The sequence below is a fragment of the Anser cygnoides genome, chromosome 12, assembly GCF_040182565.1.
Source record: "Anser cygnoides isolate HZ-2024a breed goose chromosome 12, Taihu_goose_T2T_genome, whole genome shotgun sequence".
Lineage (NCBI taxonomy): Eukaryota > Metazoa > Chordata > Aves > Anseriformes > Anatidae > Anser > Anser cygnoides.
This window is the reverse complement of record NC_089884.1, coordinates 11,665,238-11,683,870: the sequence shown is the minus strand read 5'-3', so window position 1 is coordinate 11,683,870 and position 18,633 is coordinate 11,665,238. Positions and strand designations below refer to the sequence as shown.

Sequence of the window (18,633 nt, the reverse complement as noted above, 5' to 3'; positions counted from 1 at the left end):
GTGGAGGCAGCGGAATATAACCCCATGCAGGGGTTCAGAAACCGCCTGCACCCTGAATTGCATGCTTAAAGGGAAGCGAGGAAGTTTTACAGCATGGATTTTTCCACATTACTTCTCACTGTGTTTGTAATGCAAGTCAATGTGGCATTTTCCACATGGCTTTCCATGTGCTTTTAGCTCAGCCATGTGACGCCAAGCCAGTCAAACCAAGGTCTGGCTCCAGAGACGGCATCAGGGAGGTCACAGCTGTGGACAAAGGCTCCCCAGACCTTGCTGGGGGTCTGGGGATGCTGCTTGCAGACTTGTGACGTTTCCTGCTGTTTGCCTGCACCCCTCCGATGCTCATTTCCTGGTGCTGCTGTGGCACCCAGGAGCCCTTTGAGACATTGCTGCTGGTGATGACGCTGAAGTCGGGCTGCAGCTGTTTGAGGGGCATCCCATCCCCACGCCAAAGGAGGCTTGTGCCACAGAGTGGGGCTGTGCTGGGGATGTCTCAAGCCCAGGGAGTGTTCCCCATGGAAGGGGGGGCAGGAGAGGGGTTTCCAGCAGCTGCTGCCACAGTCGAGCCCCTCAGTCTCTCTCAGCTGGGCTGTGCCATGGTCTCGTGGTGCCAGGGCCAGTCATGTCTCCCTCCTTCTGCCACTGGGCCAGCAGCAGGCACAGGCTGGCCACCGGGACCTTGCCCCAGCCCTCAGCCCCCTGAAGCAGGTGGGTCCACAGAGACAAAAGGAGCTGTGAGCACTCCCTGCAGTGATCCTGTGCCCGGCGCTGCTGCCCCAGTCGGATGGAGCCAGCAGTGGGAGGAAGAAGCCAGAGGTGGGAGTTTGAGCCAGGCCGGGGCCATCACCTTTGCCGTGCTCCTCTGGTGCAGCAGCGGAGGAAAGGCTGCGAGGAGCGTGGTGTCGCTCACTGGACCTGAGCCCCTGCCCTGCTGCTGCAGGCTGGAGCAGAGGGTGCCGTCCCAGCCAAAAGACGGAGCCATCCACCCTTTCATCCCAAGCCAGCCTCTGCCCTCCCCCTGCAGCCCCTCAGGGCCGAGCCAGGCAGCAGGAGATGCTGTTTTAAGTTCCCCAATGGGGATCTGGACCCCTCTGCCCGGGCTAGCTGGCGCACTCCCCAAGGACACACCCTAGCAGGCATCGTTTTGCGGCCCCCTCCTTCTACTGTGCGTGGATCGACTCCTCCACCGGCAGAGCAGAGGAATTTTCCATGTTACTGCCAATGCCAGCAGCAGCACAGGGAGCAAGGACTTTCCTCACGGATGCAGAAGCAGCAGCTCCTTTCTGTCCCCCAGCCTGAGCTGCCCATAGGCACAGCTCCTTAACGGGCATTTGCCAGAGGATGGGGCTGACCCCACCACACCCGCAGGGCTTGCAGTTCTCCACAGCAGCCCAGGGTTATGTGCAGCAGCGAGGATGGGTTTTACACCTGCATCCTGCGTCGCTGCAAGCTGGAAACACGCACCTGAGGGTTTTCTGGTGCTCCTTGCTGCTTGTCATCTTGCGGGATTTGTTTGTAAGGAAACAGGCACGGAGCGCGCGGGCCCAGAAGCAGGCTGCCGGGATTGCAGGCCTTACCCACAGGCAGCCTCTTGGCAGCTCCGCTTCTAGTGAGGCACGGCACAGCACCGGGCAGGTGGACGGGGAAAGGGGAGCTGAGACATGCGTGCTGCCAGGCTGCTGGCAGCAAAGCAAAACGCCAGCGAGGGCTCAGGTGTTTCCCAGTGCTGCTGCTCCCAGCAGAGCCACCTCCCTCCCTGAGGGTCACTGCCTTGGACGAGCCCAGCTGGAGGCTGCCCGGCCGGCCCAAATCCCCAGCAACTGAGCTGCAAGCGGAGAGGGAGAGGGGCCAGAACCACTGACAGAGAAGGGAGAACTGCTGCCGCCAGAGGGGAGGTGGCAGGGCATGAAGCCCTGGGACCATCTGTGGAAGAAGCCTGGACAGATTTCAGTAAAAAGAGGCCTTTTCTAAAAGAAAGGCTCCAACGTGACCCTGCTCCTCCCACAAGCTCCTAGGCCAGGACCACGGAGCCGTTTTGGTTCAGCAGAGGTGAGCTGGGACCCCCCCCACACACCCCACCGAGGGCACCCCCGTACCCTGAGGCCTCCGTCCTCCGTTTCCACCCCAGGACCTGGTGGCAGCGGTGCCGGCAGGGGACAGCCGGGGGCAGCTGGGAAGACGCTGCCGTTACCAGCAGTGGACGCAGAGGTTTGCACCCGGATGCCGAGGCAGGGAAGGGTGAGGCACCAGGCCCTGCCCTGCAGCCGGGCTGATCCGGGGCAGGGGGAAGCAGCCCGAGGCGGACGTGGTGTCTGCCCACAGCACCTGGGGGGGAATCGGTGCGCTCGATGTGCCCGCATCGAAAGGTTTAACGGAGACTGGGTACCGCCCCGAGGCACTCGCAGTCCGGTGATGATGTGCAGAGGACTCAGAGCTAAATTTAGCCTGGGTTGTGCGTGAGTGTGATGTTTTTTGTTGTCACCCTTAAATCGAGATGTTGTTTGGAGTGCACGGCTGCTGGCCCGGCCTTGCTCTGCTCTGGGTCTTTGATGGGCTCTTTTGGTGAAGCTGTTCACAAAGGGGGAGAAGCAAGGCAGTGTTGTGAAACGAGGCAACGGGTGAGATGTGCAAAGGGTCTGTTTCAAAAATGCCCACGAACCATCCCTCAGAAACTGGCAACGCACACAGAGTGGTGAGAGGGCTACCCGAGCACCCACAGGGACGTGCCTGTGCTGAGACCGAGCAGCTCTGCGGGCACGGGGCCACGTGCTGTGGCTAACAGCCCTTCTGCAGCTGTGGCCACAGTGAGGGGGCTCCCAGGCTGGCTGGGGTTTGAAGCAGTGGTGCTGGAACACCAGCTGCTGGTGATGGGCTCCATCCTGCCTCGCACTGCCTGCCCGCCCGGGGCAGGGCAATCCACCCCAGCCTTGCATCCACAGGGCAGTGAACAGCCCACGACTCGCTGGCTCCGAAATTATCAGAAGCAGAATGACAGCGGAGCGCGTGGGTCTCGGGCACATCAGAAGAGACCCTCTCAAACCCTGCCTAGGACCCCCACATTGTGGGAGCCCTTGGAGAGCTCTGGGCGTGTGCTCAACCCCTGTATGGGTCGGCCTCCCCCGGACTGCCAGGGGAGCTGGGACGTGGCACTGCTCACACACAAGCTCACGGCCTGGGATGCAGCAGCAGCAGGCAGGAGCCTCTCACACCGGGCTCCAGCCTAACACGCTGCATTTCACTGGAGCTGCCTGGGAAGATGCAATCCCGCAGGGAGCTCAGCATCCTTCCCCTGCAGCGCAGCCCGTGAGCCCAGGGTGGGGGCATTGCCTCCACCACCCGGCACAGGATAGGGATTTGCCGTGCCCCGTCTTCTCCCCGACCTCAGCACAAAGCATGTGCCAGGGTTGGCAGGCCTCCAGCCCCCCGGCCACCTCCTGCCCTGGCAGTGTGTGGCCACCAGTAATTTTCCATCTTGCCTGCGAGCTCTGCCCCAGCCCAAGGGCCCCAGCGAGATGTGCTCCTGCGTCCCTCTAATAGGGATGGGCCCCATTCAAGTTTCTCTTTCCATTCCGTGCAGGGTCCCCTCCGCCCCTTCCTGCCCTCGCAGCCCTTCCGCTTCAGCAAAACGGGAGGATTTTGATCAAAAGCCAGAAAAACAAGAAGCCTGGCAACCTGCCGAGAGGAATTCCCACGGGTCAGCTGCACCCAGGGGTGATGTCCCTGGGGTGAAGCCAGGAGGGCAGCAGCCCCCGGGACTTTGCCGTCAGCTTGTTTCTGAGCCTTGCACCTGCACAGGCACGGCTGCCTGGGACTGAACGCCTGGTTCCACCTGCAGTGTTGGGCGGCCAAGCACACGGCGGCTATGGCAAAGCAAGGCTGATCTGTGCAGGGAGGGACCTGGCCCTGCAGTTCAGCATGTCCGCAGCTGGGCACAGGATGCAGGGTCCCTGGGGAACAAGAGTTGGGTATCCAAGGCCTCAAACCACCTCAAGGAACACCGTAGCCTTGTTCAAAACACAGGGGAAGCACAGGACCCACCCATCTCACCTGGGTTTTGCATGAAGCAGGGTGGGTGCAACACCCCCTCACATCTGGAGCTGCACCAGGGGGAAACAGGGGAAGCCTCTCAAAGCAACCTGGGCACCAAGCGTCTCTGCATGGCGAGCACATTGCTTTGGGCAAGAGGTTCCTCAAAACGCAGAGAGATGCAGACAGCTGCCTCTTCGGGAAGAGCCATTTCCCAGGTCCTAGCCGGGCTGCCAAGGCCTTTGGGCTCCGAGCCAGGCTCTGCCTGCCTCTTGCCTCCGTCCCTCCTCCCTGAACATGAGGGGCAGCACCGGTGCCAGCCCTGCGGTGCTGTTCCTGTGACAGCCCCTGCTCAGAGCCAAGACAGGCTCTAAATAAATACCTGTCAGTAGAGCAGGGCAGAGCTGTTCCAAGAGCGACTGCGTGCATGCAGATGTGCCCAACAAGCTGATAGGTGAGAGACAGAGCAAAGACAGCGGGGTCTCTCTCCTTGGAGCCCAGAGACTGGCACGCTCTCAAAGGCAGCGTTAATGAGCATTTCCAATTACACGGCGCTCATCGTGATGGAACAACAATGCCTGCTCTTACCTTCCCCCGGAGAGTGGGCTAATGCCATTTCCAAGGCACAGCTTCTCTGGCCCTGAGGTGCCGTGATGGTTTAAGGGGTGGTGATGCAGGGGGAAGACTTGATTGCTCCTAAAGTTTCCACAGCTCCCTGGTTGCCACCGATGGTGTTTCGGGACACGGCAGCCAGGCAGTGCCTCTCTGCTCTCAGGCAGGGAACACACCTGGGGCAGGCGTTGGCTTCCTGCTGGGGTCTCTAGGCAAGGAGGGGGATGCAGCGGGGCAGAGCAGCACGCACGAGAACAGCTGCCGGCCCGTTCAGTCCTTGCTCCGGCAGCACAAAGTGCCTGGAGGGGTTCGAGCAGCCCTCGCAGCCCCTGCTCCTTCCTTAGCCTGGAAGCCTTCACAGGAGCAGCCCAAAACTCAGCTCCCCGTGCCTGCAGCCTGCCTCTCTGCCCTTGACCTTCTCCTTGACCTGCAGCTGATCAATACCTCCCGCTCTGGGGGATCCATTGGTCCTAATGATTTCATCCCGTTCCTCACTAATGCACTGTCTTGTCATGCTGCATTTGGGCCACGGAGCTAGCAGATGCTGAAGAGGGAGGCAGAGGGCTGGCCAAAGGCACCGCCATGGGCTGTCCTGGGACAGCAGGTTAACTTTTGGCACCATCACCTTGCAACACAATGCTCTCCACTGCAGACACAAGTCCTCAGCTCTTCTTCCCACCACTCGTGGCTCAGCAGAGGACTGTAGAACTTCTTCCTTAAGCTCTTTAACTCATCAGAAAGGCGAATTCAGTAGGTTTGAATGCCTCTGCCAGGATTTCTGGAGCTTTTAGCCAAAACCCATCACTGTGTCCTCCTGATCCTCCATTGCCCCTTCACGCAGTAACTGCTCCTCTCTAGAGAGCTTCCATCAAACTCCTGCCTCCTGTGTGCCCAGCTGGCAACGGGGGGACTCGAGGACACCCTGACCCACAGCTGAAGCAGGTACCACCGTTTCCAGAACCCGTTTCTCAAGACATCCAACTTTTAGTTAGGACAAAAGCACAGCCATGTGGGTAAAGGTGGGGACTTGAGCCTGACCCTTTGCCCACCACGCAACCTCCAGCTGGGCAGGCTCCTGGGTGGCCAGGCTGCTGCAGGATCCCAGGTGGCAACCACCCCTACCCTTTGGCTTGCCCGCCCATGCTGGAGGCACCGAATTTCAGCAGCTTCCTGTTCAGAACAGCCTGGATCCCACCTGGCACCAAGAGCCTTGCGGGGGTGCAGGTGTGGGAGCCACCACCCCATGCACATCTCCCTCCCTGCTCCTGCTAATTTTAGTCCTGATCTCTAGAGGAGAGCAACCAAACTGAGATGAAGTCACCCTTTGGGGTCTGGGGACGGTCACCCTGCTTGTGCATCCTCCCAGTTTGGGGCTTTAAATATGTGGGACATGCCCTGGAAAGCGTTGTTGTCAGCGGTGAGAGTCCAATGCCCCTTCAAACCTACTTCTCATCCATCCTCTGCATCCTCCTGCAGGAAGGGAGGCTCCAGCCCAGCCTGGCACTGACCTTCGCTGTGAATCCAGTCACACGCACCCGGTCAATAACTAAACGCAAGACAACAAAATGAGCTGTCGCGGCCAATTAACACGCTGGGCTTAATCGGCTTGTGGGTTTTCAAGGTGGAGGCAGGGGGAGCTGGCTCCAGGTCAGAGGGCCAGGGGAGAGGCAGGGTGAGGGGTCTGGTGGGTGCCAGCCACCCCCATCCCATCCCAGGCTCGCGTGGGTCACAGGGGCAGCACGACGGGACACAGCCTTGCCCAGGAAAATGCAAGTTGAGCCTGGCCCTGCTCCTCCCCGCCCCACCACCACTGCTCCCCCATCTCCAGCAGCACAAGTGAGCAGGGACTCTTCTCTGGAAGCCTCCACAATTCACACAGGCACCCTGTTAATGGCAGCTGGGGCCTGTACGCAGCTCCCTTGAGCCCTCCATTCCCTGACTCCAGCTGCAGAGCTGCCCCCAGAGAGAAAAGGGGGTGTTCAGCCCCCCGCACGCATGAAAAGCACCCAGGGAAGAAGGTTATGCCTGTGTCCTGGCAGCAGTCCTGGGTGCCAGTTAAACACCCAAACAAACTGCCGGTCTTGTAAGTGGGGCAAAGGCAAGAAACTCATCTTAAATCCCAGCTGTGACAGAAGCCTGCTCCCAAAACACACTCACCCCGCAGAGAAAGGTCCCACAGCAAGAGAAACGGGCACCCACAGACCCCAGCTCGCGGCGGCACTCGTCAGGGCTGTGGTCGCACCTGATCTGTGTTTCGGGCCGGTCTCACCTCCTGCCTTCTGCTTCTTCCTCTGCAGCTTATCTGAGCAGCCTGTTCAACCAGCAGCTTTGTGGAGGCACAGGCTGTCCTTTTGTCTGAACCACCATTAATGCCCTCCCCCCAGAGGAGCAAAGGCTGTGCAGCCTGGCTGTGGGCTCAGAAGACAAACCTCTGAGGACTGTTTTGATGGTGCTTTTATTTCTGTATCTGCTTTACTGTCTGTTCCCACATGCATCGCTGCCAAGCCCCCCAGCCACAGGACTGTGCTATTGTGTGGTTGTTTCCTCAGTCTCATTTTGCTCTAATGCCTAAGGGAAAAAAAAAAAAAAAGCCATGCTGCATCTTTAGCATTTGGCAATTTTTTGTCCTGAAGTCAGGGAAAATTTTGCCTTATTTGTCCAGCGTAAACCTCCTGTTTGTGAGGGTTTGAAAGCTATTTTTATATTCTTCCCCATGCTTCTGCTTTACCTGGGGAGCCCCCAGAGCCCTCGAGGGACCAAAAGAAAGTCTGGAGATAGGCACAGCCTTTTAAGCTGCACTACCTGGGAGCACAGGTTGGGCTTCTACAACTTCAATTTGCTTTTTGCCACTTTTGTTGTTTTAATCACAGCGTCACAACAGAGATGGAACAGCATCGTCACGATTTTCAAGAGGCATCCCCTTAACACGGACCATTTCTAGGCACTGAGAAATCTGGCAGGGTTTACCCTGGGATGGTCTTCAGGGCTGCAGTTTCTCAAACTCATCTGCAGGCAAACTGGGATTTCTTACACTGAAGCTATTTTTTATGATCTTACACGATCCCAGCATGAACAGAAGGCAGGTTTCAAGCTTTACAGCAATCTTCACCCTTGGGGTCCCCCCTCTGTTTCACAGGCTAATAAAAAGCAAAATGCTTTTAATGCATTTGTCAAAAAGAACCTGAGCCTGGAACAGGGGCCAAGAACAGAACACAGTGTGTTTGAGTCCCACGACTCGAGCATAGCTCTGCTATCACAACACCAGTCATTAAAGACACACTTGGGAGAGAATACCGGTATTAAAGGGGTTGGACCTGGGGCACCACGGGGCCTGTTTTTCCCAGGGGGCTGAGCCAATGCTGAGCAGAGGATATTTACCTTCCCCCAGGGAATGCCAGCTGCTTCTCTGCAACTGCAGGATGCCCAGGAACGTGCACCGAGGCAGCCACGCTTGTCATCTCCTCCGTCAGCACAAAGCTGGGCCTGCAATTATGCAGCGAGACCCGGCTTGGCCAGACGGCAAGGCCAGGCAGCGTGCACTGCGCTCTGCAAAAGGCATCTCTGGCAGAGGCACGCTCCTTGCGCCCCGAGCCCTGCTCAACCTGTGTCATATCTAGAGAAAAAGAGATTTCTGTCCACAAGACAAGTGGTTTCTGCCTTGGCATGGGGCAAGAAATCCTGCAGGAAGCGTGTTTCCCTGTGAAGAGCTGGAACCGTTCGGTTTCACAGAGGCTAATGAGAGGCGAAAGACCACAGTGTGTCCTGCCAATCCAGATAGAAAGATTACTAAGGCCAGTGGCACTGCTCGGCAGCCTGCCATTAGAAATAACTCTTCAAAAATAGAAGCGTGCTAATCTCAGGAACCTGCTGGTATTGTCAATGACATTAATGAAGTGTTTCGAAAACCAGAACAAATGCCTTGGCTTTCTGGGGCTGTGCTGCCCCTTGTAATTTTCCACAACAGCCTTCCAATAGTCTTCACTGTCTTCTTCCCTCTCATCCCCGTCCTGCTCTCAAGTTCCCTCTGGGCTCTCTTCCAATCCCCAAGGTCCCTCCTAGCTCCTGCCTCCTCCTCTCCCGTACCTCCTCGTACATCTCCAGGCCCCTCCACAGGTCCCCCACAAAGCACGCAACGATGCACCGACTGGAGGTAGCCTCGCGGTTTGAGGGTCTGAGTACCCAGACGTCACGCTCCGATACACTGGTGAAGAGAAGAAGGACCCCTTCAAACAAGGAGGTACCACGCTGAACGCTGCCCTGCCTCCCGATGCTCCGTCTCCCCTCCCCATCAGCTCTTCCACCTCTTGTCTCCAGCCCAAGCCACCCCAAAAGGACCGCTGAGCTTGCCCCCACCTGCCTGGCTCCTGCGTGGCTGCCTTCCCACGCACGCTGCTCCCACGGCCAGGTGCTTCCAGATCTACTGGGGGTGGCTGCTTCTCCTGCTCCCTGGCAGCGAGGAGAGCTCCCTCCAACAAGTGGTGGGGAGAAGAGGGCAGACACAACCTTACTTGGTCTCCCACTCCTGCCCGAAGAGAGTCCTGCGCCTGCTCAGGTACCATCCAGCGCACCTCAAATTGACATGGGAGGCACAGCCAAGTGTCTGTCCATCTCCTCCCCTGTTTGCAGCTCGCTCTTGGCAGCTTTCTCACCACCTCCTTCCTTCTGTGGCAATCAGTAATACTGCGCCTTCAGTGTCCGTGCCAACCTCGACGTCCATTCTTGCTGCATGCTCAAACAGAGGACGAGGTGGTGCAACCTGAACTCCATCTTGAGCCTCACCCGACTTGTGTTTTTGCCTTGCAGGTGCAACAGCAAGTCACTTGGACACCTGGTTTGGTCTGAAAGGCAGAAGAATGTCAATAGGGTTCTTACTACCTTCACTGAAACGAGCAGTTTTGGTAGGACTCACATAAAAATAATGTCTTGAGCTCGATGCCCCCTCTCCTGGTTGCTGACGAGCAGTGCATACCCAGGCCCTCCCAGGCCGCGGCCTTCTCATGGCCGTGTGTTCAAACTCCCCCAGCAGCTCCTGGGAAAACCCCAAATGCACGCTTCAGCCATCAACAAAGGGGTTACTGCAGTAGGGTAGAGCAAGCTGGTGTCTCTGAAACTGGGTAACACCAACCACACATAAAGCCTCAACCCGACCACGTATCTAACACAGGCTGCGTTAACGATAGCGTTTGAGCAAAGAACACAAACGTTAAACTTCCAGTTTCATTGTCCCCGATTCATTGTGGAAGTGTCTTAGTGCTGAAGAAATTAAATGATTTGTGCGCATGGGGTCAGAGGGCACGATAAACCCAAAGTGGCACAGCTTCTTTCAAAAGCAGAATCTGCCTGCCCCAGACCTGAATCACATTGCGTGGTCAGCATGAAACAAAATAAAAAAAAACATATCCACTAGAGATCAGCTCCCAAAGCCAGCCCTGCAAAGCAAAACCATCAGCCATAAGTTGCAAACGTGTGCGGCCTTCGCTCATTCCTCGCTCGTGTGTCACGATGCAATCACAGCAATCTGTCATCCTTCCACCAGTTTTTGCGCGAAGTCCCACTGACGATTCAGCTCAGCACTTCGTGATCAGGCTGCCATCGACTCTAGTAAAAGTTGTTCTGAGCTGGAGCAATCAGGCACCTGAGCAGAAATACAGGCTTAGCTTGGCTACCCTCCTGCTGGGCCAACTGGCTCCTTAGGTAGGAGAGAAGGCTGGAGAGTAGGAAAAGTACTCACCTTACATTTAATCAGGTATGTGGCAGCCCTGAAGAAGCTTAGCAGTAGGGCTTTAGTAGACTGAGCAAGGAAAACAGGGTGATTTCTGAAAAGGGGAATCTTTTAGCTCTGTCAAGCACTTGTCACGCAACCATCTGAGCTCTGGCACACACAGCAGAGCTGTGAAAATCTGGCTAGCAGATTTGCTGTAGAGTACAACGCTGCCTCCAGTCTAGATGGCAAAACACACTCGAATAAGGGAACGTTATCTTCATTTGTCAGAAAAGGAAACTGAGGCACAGAGCAGTTCCGAGTCGGCTACTGCCAGGCAGAGAGGCAGTGCTAGATAGATAGCTGGATTTTTAAATAAAGCCACCACTTCCTGAGCCATATGATGTGCTACCAGACAATGTATTTTTATAAAAAGCACGTCTGGGGACAGAAGCTGCTCTGTGTGAAGAAAGCATTCACCATTGTCCCTTTGCTGGATTACATCACCCTCTGTTTAGCAAGTGATTCAATTAAAATTTTGATTGAAAGCTCTTATAAAAGCCGGTCACCAAAAATGGCCGGAAAATCACTGATCAAAATCAAAAAGGCTCACGCTCTTAACTCAGCTAGGTGCCATGGTCTCCCTGATAAAAATAGTATTTGGTGTTAAAGTGTGCCAGTTCTCAAGACATTTCTTACTGCCACTTCTGGGTGCTGTTGGCCTGAATGACACCTATAGCTTCTGTGCTGGCAGAAGCAATCAACAGCTTCTTTCTGCCGACCGAAAATAAATTGAAGCCAAAGGACAAACTGAGACATTGTTTATGGCAAAGGGAGCCAAAGAAGGAAAGTGAACGTTTTGTGAAACAATAATTTGGATAGGTGAGAAAGTTTGCGCGTGCACAGCTGCAAAGCTCTTTGTTTTTTACTGGGCATCAAACATCCATGGCTGTGTCACCTGCTTCAAAGAGTACACGGAGGAGAGAAAAGGAGCTGAGTGTTCATGTGAAACTTCGGTGAAGAAAGCTTTTCAGCTTCAGTAACCATTCCAACAGGAGTTCACTGCTGGGAAGCTCGAGTGACCCTGTACTGCACCGTGTCAGCGCATACAGAGCTCCCTCTGTTCACCAGGCTTCCAGCCCAGCACGGGAACAGATTGCCTACGGAGGCTGCCGGCTGTGCAGCAGAAGCAGCTTCCGAAGGCCTGGCTGGACAAACGTCACCCTGGGATGGGTCAGGCAGGACTAACCCTCACCTTGGCAAAGGACTGATCCATGTCAGCTCGTAGGTCTTTGAAAACAGGTCACCAAAACCCAAGGAAACATTCTTACGTGAACACACCACTAGCCAGCATCCCAAATTTCACCTATTTTCGATAGTAATGAAAACCATTGTGGCAATATTGTAAAATTTGTCTATGGACTGTTTTGTGATAAATTTCAGTAGCCTTGCAGTTTCTGAGGGACATGGGAAGCAATGACACTTAAAAATTCTTTTCATACCTCTTTTGTATGGCTTTGTAATGGGGATTTATTGTTCCATTCTGATAATACAGAAGTTCAAACTCCTCTAACATAGCTTGCTGCTGTATAATCATAAAGGACAGTTTGTGTTCATAAAATTATAGAGCAGTCTTTTGTTAGTTATGCTAAAGGCTTTTCAGAAGCAGTGGGTGTCTAGAGTTACAACAAAGTATTTCCAGACAGAATAAAGCATTCCAGCAAGTAAGAAAAAAATTAAAATAAAAAACCAACAGAACATTAAATCTACTAATGAAATATGGCAATTTAAAATCATAGGACCACATTTTTTTTTAAAGAATCTTACGGTGTTTATTACCAAACACTCAGGGTTACTAAAAGTGACATTGCCACTTACAAAAAGCCAGTGACATTAAGGACTACTTCAAGGAAAAGGGATTTTTTCTCTGAAACTCTGAAACTGCCTGCACAAAACATTGGCAAGTGTAAACCACCTGCTTGGATTTTGTTCCCAGCAAGAACAAAGAAAAACGCTTTTACAGATGTAGGAAAATGAGTTTGGACAATTACCAAAACCAGTCCATAAACCGAGGAACAACTCATTCAGGGTATAAACCAACTAGATCTCAAAGGCACCACCTTCTCAAAATAATCTTTCCGAATCTCGAATACTTTTCATCGCAGATGGAGTTGAACTTGCTTCCCTTGCAGCTGAAGCACTGACTGCAGCTTTGACACATGACTTGAAGCCTGTGCTACAACTCTTGGAGCAGCAGGGTACGAACGCAGGGACAGCCAACTCCTACCTGCTACCTGCTGCTCTGCTGCTAAGTTGAGGTAACATGGAATCGCCTCCATCCATCTCCTGTTTCATAAAAACGTAGATTTGCAAAATCAATAGCTTGTATCAGGTTGGCAGTGTCCCTGTCAAGACCTGAACAAACTCCTAATGCCCTTACTAGTGAGTTAGTCAGCAACAGCTTCTGTGGTCGCCTGACTGCACGAATACAGCTCCCAACCACGTTACCTAAAAAAGAAGAGGAATGATATGAGCAGAGCTGCGATATCCCTCATGGCCACCATTTCGCAGAGACCTGCACTTCCCTACCTGTGACTAGTTTTAGTGTTGCAGGACAGTTAAGAGTGGACACTTTACATGAAGAAAAATGTATAAAAATATTTATTCAGCATAATAATCCAGGAGTAGAAAATATACAAGTGATACAAGAAAATGCCTAGGCTACTACGTGCCATTAAGTGCAGCAACATTCTTGCCCGTATTTGATGTACTTTGTCAGGTACAGCTTCCAATTAGCCTCCTGCAGCAGGACAGCCAGCCCTGCGCTGCTCAGGCAGGTGCCAAGGCGCTTGTGAAGCCCCACATCTCCTCTTGCGGCCTCCACAGGCAGAGCTTTCGCTCCTCTGGCCCACAGAATGACCACATGCCGTACTTGAGATCTCCAGTTTGAAATATCTGAAATATCTCATATCCAGGCACATTTGCAAGCACAGAAACAAATCCTACAAGACTTGGCACATCAAATCTTGAAAGGTTTTGTGTCAGGACTGCCGCCGCCTCCCAGCGATTCCCAGAGCAGGAAGCACTCTGTACCATTATGATCCGGATCCTCCTCCTAGGTGCTCTCCAAACGCCACCTTCTATAGATGCTCAGAAGCACCCACAAAACAGTACACACTTCCAAAGGATCATGGCAGGAACTACTTCCTACAGAGCAAACCACGTTTCCTGTTTCCCATTCATCAAATGTGACTTCACGTAAGGTTTAAGGACACGCACGCAGGATGGTAACCACCGGGCTCTTTAACAAGTTCCAACTCCAGCTGCTCCTACTTGCAGCAACGACATTTACTAGGCTCATTTTACAGATAAACCAGAAAGAAGGAAACTCGGCTCGCTTGCTCTGTCCTTTCACTATCAACTGCATTTAGCAATCAGATTTTCTCCTGGAAAAACAGATGGCTCAGAGGTTGATAACGGAGGGCAGTTTCCATTAAGTTGCTGCTTTTAATCCAGCCTGTCCTCTTTTTTGCCTTCTGTAAAACGACTGGAGGAGCTCAACACCCATGGCAGAGATGCGCACGTTGCAAAAGCCACTCGCATCGAATGGGAACGTCCCCCACCACTCGTGGCATGGAGCCCGCAGGGGCTGAAAGGGAGAGAGAGGACAAGGCAGCACGAGACCCGCGCGGCCACTGCCCTTGCTGGGTGGGTAAAGTACTCTGAGTACTCTGTTCTCTGAGGCGCTAACACTGTGTACAAAACCCAGCGATAAGAACCCCAGCCTCATGGAGAGCACCTGTTAGAACTCAATGTACAAGACATGGGAAAAATTCGGTGCGGTTTGTACATTTTTTTTTGCATCACTGGGGCTCTCCGAAGAATGGGAAAGCTGGAAACGTGCTCCTAGGAGGATGGAATGGGAAGGATGAAATACAAAGAATTACACATTTTTCCAAACAGATCTGACACTGTAAATATCAATTTGGAAGACAAAGAATAATAAATATCAATTACCCTTTTAGAAAATCATCTCACATCCTTTCAGCCTCTTAGCAAACACCATAACTGCAAATCCTCAGGAGTGGTATGAGTAAGCTGTAAAGCTATCAGGTGATGTGATGCAATCTATTTTTTATATTCTTGCTGTCTGCCTTTAAAATTTACACTAGACTAATACGAAGACATAAGAGAGAATTCCCATTAATGGACAAGGAGTCCGTCCTTTCCCAAAGCTGACTCATCTTTCTTTTCTGTGATAGACTGTAAATCTCTCAGTGTCCCTCATTGCAGCTGCATGTTCTTCAGCATTTTAACCATCCATATCCGTAAACTTTCTTTTCCCATAATTCTGGACCAGACTGGAAACTGTGATTTGCGAAGCTTGTCCCTTTTCCCAGCACTGGAAGTCATTCAGCCCTTTCTGGCCAGCTCGAAATAAGGCTCGCTCCAGTTCATCCAGCCGAGCCACCAGCATTGACGTGTCTTCGTTGTAAGCATTCTGAGAGGAGTCCATGATACGACGAAAACGGCTAATAAACGTCTAAAGAAGATAAGCAGAATTATTGACAGATAAAGCAGAGGCTCCTTCAGATCAAATGCTAGAGGCATGAGCTTTCAAGGCAGGGAAGCCAAAGATGGAAGCTCTTCCCATCTGCCTGCAGCTGCTGAGGGTCTGCCAGCTGCAGCCTGTTTGCACGCAGCACCTATTAATCTGGGATGCAAAGACAAACCATTTCCTGCATGAGCTGGAGAGCGAGTATCTGATACGCTGGGTGGGAAGCAGGCATGGATTAGATTTTGGCTGCTCCCTAGTGACAGGCTTGCGCAGTCCATGGGGCATAACACAATTACAATCTCTTCTAACTTCAGAAGCAATCAGTGCTTTAGTGCAGGTGGACTGGATCTCACGCCGTGGCAGCTGTTGCAGGAACTTACAAGCTGCAACTCGTGAATGGACCAGAAGTTATGCTAAACTGTCACTGAAACACATTCGGTATGCTGAAAAAACACTAAAAGCACAAACACACACACAAAGCCTCAAATCTCTAATAGATAATATTTTAAAAAGCAGAAAGACATATTTAAAGATTTTACACCCAAATAGATTTAAAGGTTTTATACACAAAATATAAGGAGGGAGGAGAAAAAAAAGGTCAAAACTCTTTGAAAACCGTGCTTCTTTATTTCAGAAGCGTTTTTTAGAAACACGTTTATTCTATAGCTCTCACTTTGGCTTTGTAAGCACCAAATAGCTAACTTTCACATGTTCTATTGCTAGTTCTTGAATATTTGGGGGAGAGTTTTTTGGTGTTTTTTTTTCTTTTTTAAAGTCAAACAGCACAACTCCCCTCTTGTTTACTTTTAACATAGTGAAATCATACCAAGCTAAACTGGGTCTTCTGCTAAGATGTACATCAGCAGAAAGAGGAAAGATGAGGAAAGGTGTGGTCACCTCCTCAATGCAGAAAGCAAGCCTTCGATGGACCACTCCAAGTAAGCAGCAGTGTTTGAAAGCATCTCTGCACCAGCTTTTATAGAAAGAAAGGAAGGAAGAGGAAAAGAGAGCGAGAAAAGCCAACAGCAATCATCCCAGACTACTTAAGAGAACTGGCTGAAGAAAGCTCAGAGCTGTTAGTGGTTACCTTTAAAAGCTCAGGGTGCAGAGAAGAGTTTGCAAAAGTCCGGAAACATGCAAAGATGTTATCTATCTTTTAAAGGAGAAAGGGGAGATAGAGAGGAAGGAAGGAAGAGCCAAGGAATTATAAATTCATCAGCATCAATTCCTGGAAACATACTGGAACAAATAAATAAAATGCATAAATCTCTGGAAGAAAATAAAGAGAGGTGTAACGGCCAACATGGATTTGCCAAGGGACTTGGGCAGACTGCGTTAGTTTCCTGTTATGGCAGGATGCCAGTCATGGGGCACTCTTGTAAGACTTAGCTAAACTGCCCCTAGGTGGTTGGTAAAGACAATTATTCATAGTTCCTGTTAGGAAGAAAGAACATATTGAGCGGAGTTCTACCGGGAGCTAACTGGAACCGAGTAGCATTTAACAATTTCATTAATGAGCTTACTAATGGAATATATATCGATTAGATTAGCGAGCAACATGCAGGAAAAGGAGGGATGACTGCAAGCACATTGTGGGGCAGAACAGTAATTCACAAGTGATGCTGACAGAATAGAAACATGGTCTGAAAACAACAGGATGTAATACAGCTGGGACTAACGCAAGGTTCTACATTAAAGAACATGTAAACTGTATGAATGCAGCATGAGGAATGATTGTCTGGATATGCAGTCTGTACCATCTCACTGTGGACTGCAAACCAAACACGTGTCAATGTCACGCTATTAAGAAAAATAGGTATGCTGTGACACGATGAGCGTCTGAGCATCACGGTCTAGAAAATCCACAGGGTAATCTTTTTGTTTTCAAGAGCACAAGGCAGGTCCTGAGCAGTAGAACGTGTGCTGTTCCGGACACTGCACGTCAAAGCAGAGGCAGATCAACTGGAAAAATACCAGCAGTGCACAGATCCGAGGTTAGGAAGCAAGACCCACAATGAGGTATCAAATGAATTGGGGGCTGTTTATCCCAGATTGAAGAAAACTAGTGTTCAAATACATAATAGCCTGATGCAGGAAGGGAAAGAATCATCTGTTTTCAGCATTTACTTTGTGTGAGACAAACAGAACAGAGCTTGTATTGCTGTGAAACAGATTTAGTTTAGTTTAGGAAACCTCCTGAGACTAGGACGGTGAAGCACTGGAACAATTGCCCAGGACAGTATAAAGTCTTATCATTAGAGAGCTTTAAGAACAGTTTAGAAAAATAAAATAATAGAAGGCAAATTATTTAATCTGTACCCTTGCTGCAAGGCAGAATTAAAATTGCATGTCCTCTAGGCCTGTTTTACAGGATTTTCTGAAAAAACATATTTACAGCGTGGAAACTCCAAGCTAAAATTCCACACCTGGATGAACACTTGAGGCTTGCACTGACATCACTAGAACCACAGAATCATTCCAATTGGAAAAGACCTCTAAGATCATCTACTCCAACCTTTAACCTGGTACTGAAGTCCACCACAAAACCATGCTGCTAAGTTCTACATCTACACGTTTCTTGAAGACCTCCAGGGATGGTGACTCAACCACTTCCCTGGGCAGCCTATTCCAGCGCCACACAACCCTTTCAGTAAAGAAATTTCTCCTAAGTTCCAACCTAAACCTACCCTGGCGCAGCTGGAAGCCATTACCCCTTGACTTATCACTGGCTGTGCAGTTGCCTAAAAGGGTCCTACAACAAGATGTAGAAATCCCTAATGAATTTAGAAGTCATTTGGTTTAAAACAGGGTATTTTTCTGGAAGACTGCTGAGCAGCTGGGAACAAGAAGATGGAAAGACATAAAACCAAATTTCAAGATTCAGTTCTAATACTTGCCTGCAGGATAGTCTGAGCTATCTCGGGATTCTCTGGGTTGTCAAAATTCAGGAGCTGGGAGCCAAACCCGTAGTAGTACGGCCCCATTTTATGCAAATCAACCACGTTGGCATCAGCACTGAAGACTGTCCTCCAGGCTTCCTTGTAAATCTTTGGCAGTTCCACCGAAATTATTCTTCTTTTGCTGTCGTGCAACCCTTTAGCCAGCCACATGGGTATTTCCAGCTTTGAGCCCTGTACAAATGAGAAAAAAAGCAGAAGAAGAAAAAAACAGCTGCTAAAACCTGCAGGACGCCCTCGCCTCCACTTCCCGGCGTGCCCCGCGCCGCCCCGCCGCCCGCCCGCCGCGGGCTACCCCGCGCGGGGCCTGCCGGGAGTTGTAGTCCCCGAGTTACCTCCGGGATCGAGTCGCCCGAGCCACCGGCGGCCCCTTGGCCCAGCGCGAAGGCCAGGCGGGGCAGGCTGCTCTCGGCGCGACCCGGCAGCTTCTCCTGCGACATGAGGATGTCGTCCAGCGACAAGAAGTTCTCCTCGGAGCCCAGCCCGGGACCCACGGGGAAATACGCCTCGGCCATGGCCGGCAGGGCGGGCGGCGGAGCGGCGGAGGCGCCGGCCGCCCCGGGGACAGCCGCGCATGCGCGCTGCGGCAGGCCGGAGCAATCGGCGGCCGAGCCCGGCGCCGCCGCCTCAGTCCCGCAATGGCGTCTCTGGTCCGTGACTGAGGCACGATACCACATTAGGAGCAGTTTATTAAATCGTGTACCATTTTATTTTGTACTGAGGAAAATAAAGCACAAGCCGCGGAGACAGGGAATTTGCGATGATGTACTTCCATCCCT

The 18,633-nt window shown here is 52.0% G+C and overlaps 1 protein-coding gene across 1 annotated transcript; it reads right to left on the bottom strand.

Annotated features, from left to right (window-relative positions):
- Window positions 1-12,977: 12,977 nt before the first annotated feature.
- GINS3 (GINS complex subunit 3) lies at window positions 12,978-18,431 on the bottom strand. The gene is made up of 3 exons (XM_013176482.3): window positions 18,190-18,431; window positions 17,795-18,028; window positions 12,978-14,882 (listed from the first exon to the last, which is right to left on the bottom strand). The coding sequence occupies exons 1-3, from the start codon at window positions 18,367-18,369 to the stop codon at window positions 14,652-14,654; spliced, it is 645 nt and encodes a 214-aa protein (XP_013031936.2). The 5' UTR covers window positions 18,370-18,431; the 3' UTR covers window positions 12,978-14,651.
- Between the last annotated feature and the right edge of the window lie 202 nt (window positions 18,432-18,633).